Source organism: Elaeis guineensis, chromosome 8 (assembly GCF_000442705.2).
Source record: "Elaeis guineensis isolate ETL-2024a chromosome 8, EG11, whole genome shotgun sequence".
Taxonomy (NCBI): Eukaryota; Viridiplantae; Streptophyta; class Magnoliopsida; order Arecales; family Arecaceae; genus Elaeis; species Elaeis guineensis.
In genome coordinates this window covers 52,967,451-52,979,430 of record NC_026000.2, presented here as the reverse complement: position 1 = coordinate 52,979,430, position 11,980 = coordinate 52,967,451, and the positions used below count along the sequence as shown (strand labels likewise).

The 11,980-nt window shown below is 39.0% G+C and overlaps 1 protein-coding gene across 1 annotated transcript; it reads left to right on the top strand.

Annotated features, from left to right (window-relative positions):
- The first annotated feature begins 5,683 nt into the window (after positions 1-5,683).
- LOC105036319 (uncharacterized TPR repeat-containing protein At1g05150) lies at positions 5,684-8,306 on the top strand. Its single transcript, XM_010912088.4, has one exon. The coding sequence runs from the start codon at positions 5,753-5,755 to the stop codon at positions 8,075-8,077; it is 2,325 nt and encodes a 774-aa protein (XP_010910390.2). The 5' UTR covers positions 5,684-5,752; the 3' UTR covers positions 8,078-8,306.
- Positions 8,307-11,980: the final 3,674 nt, after the last annotated feature.

Genomic DNA, 11,980 nt, shown 5'->3' with positions numbered 1-11,980 from the left:
AAGAAAAGAAAAAGAAAAAAAAAAAGAAAAAAAGAAAAAAAAGAAAAAAAAAAAAGAAAAAAAATAGAAAAATAATAAATAGAGTCTCTCCTCTCTCTCTCCCTCTTTGCTTCTCTCTCTAAGCTCTCTTTCTCTCTCTATTCTCTCCACTTTCTCTCTACTTTCTCTCACTAAAATTTTTTCTCTAGGTTATTTCTCTCTCCTAAGATTTTTAAAATTTTGAGAAGAATGATGATGAATTAAAATTGATCCTAATAATAAATTTTGATCTGTGATCATCGGACAGTATATCGACATCCACCTTGATTAAACCTAATATTTTTTAAGATTTTATTTTTTATGATTTTATTGAATTATCCACATGATAATTTTAGCATGATTTGATCTGATCGATTGAATTTGTTGAATCATATCGTCTAAAGAGTCCAAGATGAATTTTTTCTCTCTAAAATTTTTTTCTCTAAAATTATTTCTCTCTTTTGATTAATTTCTCTCTCTAAAAAAATTTGTCAATGAAATTTTTTTTTTAATATTTTTGATTTGATTCTAATGAAGAATCTTGATCTATGATTATCGGACAGCGTGCTGATACTCATCTTGATCAGATTGGATATTTCTCAATTTGATCATCTATGATTTCGATTTAATCATGACTTGATTAGATTATTTTGATCACATCAATCGAGATGTTGGACTGTGGCACCTGATTAATTTAGATTGTATCTCATGAATTCTCTCTCATCTGATTTTCTCTCTCTATTTGATTTTATGAAACCAATGAAGAAACCTCGATCCTATCACTTCGAATCTGATTTAATCTGATAGTCAAACTTTAGATCATTTATGCTCTAATTAGATTTTGATTAGATGAATTTAGATGATCGGACCCAATCTGAACCGTTGAAATATGATATTTGTATTCTTTCTTATTATTAAATTTGATCTCGTATAGGTATCGTTGACATTGATAATCGAATATTATGATATAATTTATTAACTAGAGAATTTAAAAAAAAAATTTATAGAATTAAGTAGATTTATTGGAATGCATATAAGGTAAGTAATATTTCATTTTTTCTAGATTTATCGATAAATTATAATATATTTTTCTAATATAATTTATAAAATGATGCATAAATTGGATGAATGATATTTTGTTATAAAAATATCATATTTTGATATGTTATGATGAAGCATGACTGAATATATTGATTTCATGATGTATTATATTGATTGATTTCGATACTACATGATTATATATTTTTTTACCGAAATTAGAATATAAAACATGATTTATGAAGAATGCTGATATAAGAACAATATAAATTAACAACCTGACTATGTAAAGAATCCCGCCAATGGAGGCATATACGTTAGCAATTAATTTGTCCTAAGGATTTATGTCGTCAGTGAGACCAGCGATATGTCGTCAGAAAGACCAGCAATAAACTGTCAGAGAGACTAAAGTTCTGAAGGATTTTGCTGTCAGATGATTCGCAGCTCACCGTAAGAAGATACGCGGTATTATGATCCTACCATAAGAAAAATATGGTCATAGTTCATGATTGATGAAAAGAACTTAAAAATGAAAGAAATTGAAATCTCAAAAGAAATTTGAATTTTTGAAAAAGAAATAAATTTGGCATGAACTATATTGCATAATCGAAATTGATTTCAAATTGATGAACTCTATATACTTATTTTTTATAAATAATTATTTACTTAAATACCTGATGAAATCTGTTGAAAGTGATCATTGCTTACTAGACTGTCCAACTCATTACCTCCTATTTTACTATTTTTACAGATATTGAGGAATTAAGATGATACAAGATAGGAATAGAAGAGTGATTAGAAGCAAAACTTCCATACTTTTATTTAGATTGAAAGTCTTATTGAATTTAATATAAGACTTATTGAACATTGTAAAAGTTATTGAGATATTAAAGTTAAAATTTTGATTGTTATCTTTTTGATTTAAATTATTGACTAATTATTCTGCTGTGAAGTATTGGTATCGTGATAAGATGCCTTGCATGCTTATGGAAAGAGTTTTCTATGAGTATGCGGCGGTTGCCATGATCCTCGAGTCACAATTTCGGATCAGAAGCGTGACAGCCGTACCATGCACTGACAAAGTATTCTGCCTCCTTTCTAGCATATATAATAGCTGCTGCAGCATGACAACATGGGATACCAGTTAAATCTCATACCTTATATCCATAAACACTCTTATCCAAGTCAACTACAAATCTGTCTGTGTGTTGCTCAACTTTAAATCTTTATCCTCCTCCCCATATACAGTGGCAGTTCATAGCCTCCAACTTGACATTCTCTAACTTCTTTTGAATTTTCGGACAAAGATTGCCTATAATTTTGTCCAAACCCTCTCTTTTAGCATGGAACCGCTGCATTAATAGCCTCCGAATACTCTCTAACAAGGTAATAAAAGGCTTGTCTCGAGGATCCACAATATACTTGTTAAAGGACTCGTATATATTGTTCAACAATATGCCCGACTTGCTCCTAGGACTGAAAGCATGCCTCGACCACAACTCAGATGGATGCTATCTAAGCCACTGCCATGCAGTCTCATCAAACTATTGCATCTCCTCCATGGCAGTCTCAAAATCGAGAAGCATGGTTACCCTGGTACACCTCCAAAGGACATCCCTATAGTTCTTTCCCTTGAACCTAGCACTTTCAAAATTGGCATGCAGGTGCCGCACACAAAATCTATGATCTGCACTAAGAATAATAGTCTGAAACGTCTCAACAAGGCCCTACAAAAGATATTGGAATAAGTTATGTTTAATAGAAAACTAGAATGCATTTAAAAGTACAAGTAGTGAGCAACAATAACTTGCCTTTTGTCTGTCCGACATGAAGGTCCAACCATGCTCCTCCAAGGGCCCCATATCATGTAATAAATATGTCAAAAACCAACTTTAGCTGTCTTTCATCTCTGCCCCCACTATGGCCCATGTGATGAAAAAAATATTTTCATTACCATTCTTCCTCACTGCAGCTAGGAGCTGTCCTCCAAATGAGCCCTTCAAGTGACATCCACCCAATCCAATGATAGGTCTGCAGCCCTTGACGAAGCCATGCTTGCAAGCTACATGACAATAATATAACCTCCTAAAGATAGGTAGACTAGTGTCATTGGGCCTACGAACATCCAACAACATCGTGCTCCCAGGATTGGTTTCTTTGATTATCTGACAATACTCCCATAGGTGGCCATACTACTCCCTATGGCTTTCCTGTATAATCTCTAGGGCTTTAGACTTGGCTCTATAGCACTGTGCCCTTGAAACAAAAACCTTTGCATCCCTCCTTACTTTCTCTCTGAAGCCCTTCACACTCTATTTTGTGTCTGATTTAATCTCCTCAAGGTATTTCTCTGCTAGAAACTTAGATGTCACATTATGAATTTTCAAATTGACCGACCACAACTATATACAAGGCTGGGAAGGATCATAATTTGATAAGTGCTCTCCCCTTTGGACTGATGAAGCATGAATCCTCCACCCACATTCTTTCTTGCATACAGTAGTAACTCTACTTGCCTCATTCTTCTTGTAGACAAAATCAAAAATCCTTCTGTATGCTGTAAAGCTACAGCACCATCCTAAACTGCACAGCATTGCTAAACCCTCAATCCTACTGAAAGTGTGATAGTTCTTTTTAACATTTACAGTTTCATTGGAATTCGGGATAATCAGAACTCCGAATCACAGCATCTGAATCACTGTCACTGGCCCAAGCTACGTAGTTCAGAACCGCTACTACTCTTTGATTCCCTATCTGCGGGCTGCTTATCTCCAAAAAAAATCAAAACTCTATGTCCAAGATCTCAACTCTTCTTCCAATAACATCTCTGTCAATATAACCATCAAAGAGATCATTGTCTTCATCATCCGAATCACTTAGTTGACTAAGCGATTCATCACTACTACTTTCACTTCCACTTGGAGACTTCGAAGTGGCACCTATAACCCCTCTTATTTTTTCAACTATAAACCTTCCACCAAGTCTTCCTCCAACCCTTCCACCAACCCTTCTTACTGCCACATGTTTGATTCGGATCTTTGATGTTGATGCAGATGCATCCTTTATAGTAGGCAACTTAGTAGTAGTGACCGGGACTACTTGTAATTGGCTCTCATTGCCCCCTTGAGATGGAGGCATCTCTGCTATATTCGCTTGGTGCTTCACATACACTTGCAATGTATTCATACCTTTTATGCAAGCCAGCATGTCCAAAATATCTGCATCGCATTTTAATTCCCTCAAGCCATTTTCTAAAGTCTGTTAAAAAATGAGGTAATAAAAGTAGATACAATTTTTGTGCCCCAACTGTTCCACCATATCCTCTAACTCTGTGATATTAAACTTATGTGAATCATAATTATCAAAGAATCTAACATTGCCCCCACTGTAATGATACCTTGAATGGTACTGCATTGACCTACCATAGTGGATCTCCACAATGAAAAAATTAGAGTCCATCCCTACATTAACAAAATTAACATAATTCCATACTGTGCATTAAACAAGTGATTAAAAAATAGAACCCTTGAGATCCTTTTTCAATGCTTCCCTTCCCTTGTGCAGTGAAAAGGGATTGCACATAAGTCCACATTGGGACCACTACAAAGGGGGCATTTACTAGGGACCATATCGGTCCATCAACGATCTCTTATGCACATTCATAACAAAAAATATGCCAGAATACAAGCATATGGAGGGACTACAACGTATTGTGGAACAATTGGAATAAAAACTATACATAAGAAGGATCATTATATAATACATATCCTTAACTATCGCATTCAAATAATGAAGTTTAAAATATTGAACAATCATAAAAAGTCACGGCTTTACACCATTATCCAATGAAAGAGGAAAACAACAGCATGACTTTAGGTTGGCTACTAAAGAGACAAACAAGAAAAAAAAATTTATTCAAAGATAGACTTTCACTTCTACTAAAGAGACAAATATGATTTAATATGTAAAAAATTAAAGAAAAAGATGCATTACCTGCCAACGGAGAAACACTTGCATGATGAAGAGGAATAGGGCTTCCGAGAGACTGCCACACTCGCAAAAAGTAGGAGAGACATGCTGAACCAAATGGAGAATTGAATAGTCGTCTTCGTCGGAATTTCGCCGAAGGACTGACACCGGAAGCAAAGGATGGAAATTATGGGAGCGAGCCCTCGGAATTGGGAGCATCACCATCGAAAAACACTTGAAATGAGAAAGGGGCATCTCGATTTTTTTCAAGGAGAATCTAACGGTGTTAACACTTAAGTTGACAGAAGGATCACATTGAATCATTTCGTTAACTACAGAAGTTCGATTGAGACATTTTAAATATGGAGGATGTAAATAAAATCAGATGAAATTTAAAGAGAGACTCTGCAATTAAAAAAAAAAAGAAAGCATAATTGCATGTAAATGCCCAAAAAAATTAAGCATTTATATGGAAAAAAGAATTTACAGGAGGTGCTTGGCCAACATTAATAAACGCAAACCCACCATTACCATTCGTATTCACACGCTCTCCTCTGTTTGTGTGTGACGTGGATACATGTATCATCATCTGAACGGATTCCCCAGTCGCGTTTCTCCCAAATATTTCTAAAATCCACATCTACATAAACACCGACAGATCACCTCTCACATTCCCATCCCCCACGAATATCCAGCCGAACGGCGAACCTCCGGAGCCGGAGGAGCAATGGCCACCGCCCGCGGCGGCGGAACCCCGGCTAGGGGGGAGAAGGTCCAGCGGATCTTCGAGCGCTTTGACGCCAACGGTGACGGCGGCCTTGACAGGTCCGAGATGGCCGCCCTCGTCGCCGCCGTCAACCCCAGCGTCCACTTCACCCCGGCCCAGATCGATGCCATTCTTGACGAAGTCTTCCGCTCCTACGCCGACTTCATCCTCGACCCCGCTGTCGGTCTCTCCCTCGCCGGCCTACTCCGCACCTACGACGACGGCGCCGGCGACGTCGACCGCGACTTCGCCGCCCTCTCCATCCTCGACCCCGCGACCGACCCGAACCCTAACCCTAGTCCGGCCGCGGACCCGGATCTCGCCCCCGATCCCCACCCAAGGCTCGCCCCCGATTGGGTCTCCTCCCCCAACCATGGGATCGCCCACGAGAGCACCTGGAGGGTTGTCGAGGACTTGGAGTTCGCCATCAGGTCTCGAATTCGGGCTTCCCGTTCCAATATAGTGGCTAAAGATTCGATCTTGTTTGACGGGTTCTCAGATAACGGCTGGTCCACGGACCTCAGCCGGGAGTTGGATCGAAACGGGGCATTTGTAAGGGACGACAACTCCATGGAATTCAGAGCTTTCTTGAAGCAATTGAAGGAGATCAGGGACAGGGTCGACCGGACCCCAACGACGGAGGAGGCCTTCGACGGCCACATGGCGATCGGGAGGACTTTATACGATTGGAAGCTGTTCCCCGAGGCTCTGGAGAGCTTCCAGCGCGCGGTGGAGCTCAGGCCATCGGACGTTCGCCCCCATTTTAGAATTGGCAACACTCTGTGGTCACTTGGACGGCCGTCGGAGGCTAAAGAAAGCTACTTGATTGCTCTGGAATCGGCAGAGGCTGATTCACTCCGGTGGTCATCTCTTCTCCCACAGATACATGTGAATTTGGGGATTGTGATGGAAGGGGAAGGGCTATTGATCAATGCGAGCGAGCATTACCGTGAGGCTGCCATCCTCTGCCCAACCCATTACAGGGCTCTGAAGCTCTTGGGTAGTGCCTTGTTCGGTGTGGGGCAGTACGCACCTGCTGAGAAGGCACTGGAGGAGGCAGTGCTCCTCAAGCCAGACTATGCTGATGCCCATTGTGATCTCGGCTCAGTTCTCCATGCCATGGGGGATGATGAGAGAGCTGTGTTGGCTTTTCAAAAGGCAATTGATCTGAAGCCCAACCACTTGGATGCACTCTATAACCTGGGAGGATTGTTTAAGGATGTCGGTCGGTATCACAGAGCAGCAGAGATGTATGGAAGAGTTCTGGCTGTCCGACCGGACCACTGGAGGGCCCAGCTCAATCGGGCTGTATCGATGCTTGGTGCAGGGGAAGCACAAGAGGCGAAGAAGGCACTGACTGAAGCTTTCAAGATGACAAAGCGGGTGGAGTTGTATGATGCAATTGTTCACTTGAAGCACTTGCAGAGGAAGTCTCAAGTCGATGGCCTGGGGTGGGTAGTTGTTGATGCTGCCAAGTTCAAACTGGCAAATGAGAAGACTACTGACAGAAAATATGTGGCTGATGCTCTTTGGATCAGAGTGATACAGAAGACAACCAAACTTGGCCGCTGTGATGTAGCTCTTTGGAAGAAAGAGATGGAGGGAACTGAGATTCCGGGCTCTTATGCTGGGAACAGGGTGCCACAGAGATCAATACAGAAGGCAGCATTGGAAGTATTTCTTCGCAAGCTGCTGAGTAATCTTAAAGTTGAATCCTTTCAAGGTTCTGTGAAAGCCATTGATGAGAAAATATGGGCGGTTCTGGATGTTGCCGGATCTGGTAGGGTGGATCTTGGCATGTTCTTTGCAATCATAGCACCGATATGTGCAGGCCCGCCAGAGAAGCGCAAGCGTGCTGCTTTTGATGCTCTTATGTGGTGCCCCAATGAAAATGAGGCCCAAGGCCAGATAGCTAAGGTGGATGCTTCTGTTTACTTTAGGTACTTAAGGGTTATCTACTTTGGTTCTCAGGGGTTCACTGACCTAATAGAAGTCCGTGGGGAAGAAGAAGAGAATGCAAAGATTTCATTCCGAGAGTTTCTTGCTATGTTTGATGACATGGATCATGGTTTTGGGATTTTGAATACTTTGGTAAAGCTCGAGGCTGGTGATAGAGTGCACCAAAGCAGATATTCATGTGCAGTTTGCCAGTATCGAATCAGTGGACTGATGTTTAAAGAGACAACCTCCCGGTTTTGTCTGTGCTCAAGTTGCTATAGTGAGTGCAAGGTGCCATCTGCATATGAGAAAGAAGAATACAAGTTCAAAGAGTGCCAGACTGAGTAACTATGGGTTTGCTACATGTACATCCTTCATTTCCTTCGTGTAGATAATGATTCAAAAATTAGTTGTTGTGAAAGAGAATCTGTGTGGTTATTTCCTTGGCTTGAATTTAGAACTCTAGAAATAGGCAATTTTTTATTCTTGTGAGGTAAAATTCATAAAAATTATTGTTTGAGAGGTTGATTAAAGGTAAAAAGGGAAAAAAAATTAATGAGGTTCCTTTAGTACAGTTTATGTGATGCAAATGACTCGTCCTTGCTTATCTGTTGTTGATTTGATTAATTGATTCATCCAATTTTTATCAGAAGTCTTAATGTCGTTAGTATGAGACTGAGCTTTTCTTCAGAGCATAGATTGACTTTTCATGCATAGTTTCCAGGACATATGTACCTGCAACAAATGCTGTCTTAAGTGTCTATAGAAATGTTAGAGACAGGTTTGTTTACTTCTAGATAACAACCCATGAATCTGCTTTTGAATCAGGCTTTGTTTTCTTCCATTTATGGGTTTGCTTCTGTCACATCATAATGCTAATTAAGAATATTTGCAATGACAACTTAAGTTCTATCCTTTTCTAATATGTCTGTTCTTTGCAAGATTATTGAGAATCTAATTCTTTATTAAGGAATGCAGTTTTAATAGCATGAAAAAGTCTATTCCAGTTTCTTTGAAACCTTAGAATCTGGGATTTACTTTATGATCTAGCATTGCATTATGTTCCAGAATATGAGTTTCCAAGAATGGGGCCTTAATGCAAATGCCTGAAGATCCGAAACCTGCACACACCTAAGCTGATCATTACCATGAAAAGCCGCTGAATGGATAAGATTTTGAAGTCCAAAATGTATGACACAGATAAAACAATGTCACAAATCTTGACTATCAGACTCTTTTAATGTAGCATGGTTTACAATCTCAGTGCTATCAAGGAATATAGGCCTTCTTAAAGTTGCAGAACTCTACATTTGTATAGATTCTCGAGGATGTTCTTTTCATATACCACCAACTGAAAATGCTATCATGAATCATGAAGATAAATGACTTGAAGGTTAGAAAGTGAACTAGGACTTGGTGATGTCTGTGTGTTTGAGCACGTGTGCATGCACGAGTGTGTGTGTGTGTGAGAGAGAGATAAAGAGAGAGAGTTTGGTTTGTGGGTGGAGGAGTGCAAGGGGAGGAGGAATGCAGCCTTAGAGTGGATTGTTTGTATGAACAGTATTGTATTGCCCCCTCAGTCTACAAGCTTCTTGTGTTCTGTAGATATGTTATAGAAATAGAGTAAGTCTTTTTGATGATGAAACTGTATTGGTGGATAGTATTTAATTGGAAATACTTAATTTGCAGTTATGAAAATAAATGATTATGAAAATAAACGAGAACTAAGATACCCAATAATGGAGATGGGTGACTAAAAGGTCGTCTCTTAATAGATTGACTTCGGCTTTCCATTTTGAAGAGTAAATGGTGCGGTTTGATAGGGGTAAAGTTATAAGACTAATAAATCTGATTTCTGGTAAAAGCCTTATATCTACTTGAAATACCGGAAATTTCCCAGGTGCTGTGATTGCAAATACGCAATAATATATGCAATTCACCTTGGGGTGAGTGGCCTATTATATATACACGAATGATAATGATAGTGATTTGGGCATTAGTGCAGTATGAATACTATAATACAATGAACAGATAGTGCTTACAATTAATTTAGAATAAATGTCTTATTTTTGTGACGTAAAAGTTTACATTAAAATCTCTTTGAAGAGTGTCTCTTAGATTCCTTGGATAATCATGCCACCTTCTTCCTATTATTTTATGACACAGGATCAATCATGCTAGGGCTAGTTGTTATAAAATTGTTGCTGTTTTAGATGGGTGGCTTTGAAACAGAAATAAAATGTCCCTGCTTTTGAATATTTATTCATAAGTTAGCTATGCTTTTATCTTATGATTGATTTTCAATGTTATGTTGTAGATTTGATGGTGTATTTTTTGTTTCCAAGTAAATTTACTGTTTTTCACTTGATGTTGACTTCAAATATTAATGAAAATTTTGGTCAAAAAATGCTAATCAACATGGTTATGTTGTTCACAAAAGGAAATAAGCATGCAGAAGGATAACGGGACAACTAAAGCATGTAGATGAAATGTTGAAATAATGCCCTCTGAAATAATGCCATGGTTAGGTGTTGGTGTTTGCTGAGTAAGGTTATATCTGATGAGAATTTGGATTATCTGGTAGGTGGATGTACTAGGAATAGGTCTCTTGTAGTTTAAAAACTGTTCTCTTCATAATATGAAGCCTATTGTAGGATCAAAAGGGTTTCCTGAATCATGAATTTTCTGCTTTCACAATTCTAGACAACTGAATATTTGGGATATATTTTGTGTTACCTTGGTTCGTTCTCATCAATGGATAATTTCTCACTTATTGGGGTTCATATTTGGACATGGATATCCCTTAGCTTTTATAACTAGTGGCCTTCACAGATTTAGGCAAGGTTTATCGATCTACTGAAACCAGCCTCCTTCATGGATCATGTTTCTGTGAATCACCTGAAGATTTTTTTGCATGACAGAAGGCAAATGTACTACAGAATGTTTGAACATTACTACCAACCCTTAGTGATCAGCTTGTTTGAGATCCATCTTGTATATCAAGCTTGCTGTTAGATGTGGGGATCTTTATTCTCTTCCATTGCTGGTTTTATACACTTTTCTTTGACGGTCATGCAATGAATTCTTGCCCAAGGTCATTTTGGTGACAATTGAGAAAATTAGTAGACAATAATTGAGGATGATGTTCGTCAGCCTGAGAATTCAAGTGGCCTTGGATCGATTTCATCAGCTAAAGCTTTCCAGCCAAAGAACTGTTTAAAAACAGGCTGTTTAAACCAATCTTTCGACAAATTTTATGGTGGCTAGGATGGAAGGAATGTGTCAGTATACCTCTATACTTCATAAGGTGGCTTGTCATTTAGCTAGAAGACTTCTGGGTCCCTTATCTTTGGATGCTCTGCTTGTCTGTGGTGGTGTTTTGCAGGGAGCTGCTTGGTTTTATTACAAAGGACATCATTTTGGAAAACTGATGATGCCTTCTTTGCTTTATCATATCAGATGAGAGCAATGACATTTTGTGCAACAAATCTTCTCAGAAAGGGAGAAGGGCTTACGGTCTCAACTCTGTTCACCACCTGGGTTCTTTAGCAGCTAGGTTCTTGCGCTGATTCAGGCCAACCATCTTTCTCCCATGGTTGTTTAAACCTTAGGGAACTAGTTTTGTACCTGGTCCCTTTAGAGCACTCTTCTGTTTGTTTCACTCTTCTGCATTCTATTGTTTGGTGGGAGAATCATTGTTTCCATTTGGATTAGGATGTGAAACATTGATTTGCTTGCGATACTGCCATACCAAATGTACTGGGGTTTCTTAAAATTGTGGGACCATAGAACATGTGGGTCTCGATAACGAGATTTAGCAGCAGGAATAATGATATGATCATTATCTTACTAATCTACATGAAAAAACTGCGAGCAGCACCCGAGGATATGCAGAAATTGTGCTGCATTACATGCTTGGATACTGATTGCTATTAGAATAGACCTTCGAACTTTATGATTAGCTGCTCAGATGTTTCCTAGTGGCATCCTCATACTGGCATCCTAAGGAATCTGATTGCAGGCAACACTGCATTGCCAAGTTTCAGGGGCAGCATGAAACCATGCATCACCTAACAAAATATCATTATTTTATGATAACATGTAATCGAGAATTTTCAGACCTGAATGGTGCCTAAATGCGATTGCATTGGTTTGTACCTGTACCTAAGGGCATTGAAGCACGTCTTCGAAAGAACTGGGCCTACAGAGTTTTGCATTCCAGCATCATCTAAAGCTTTCCATGAGTACAAA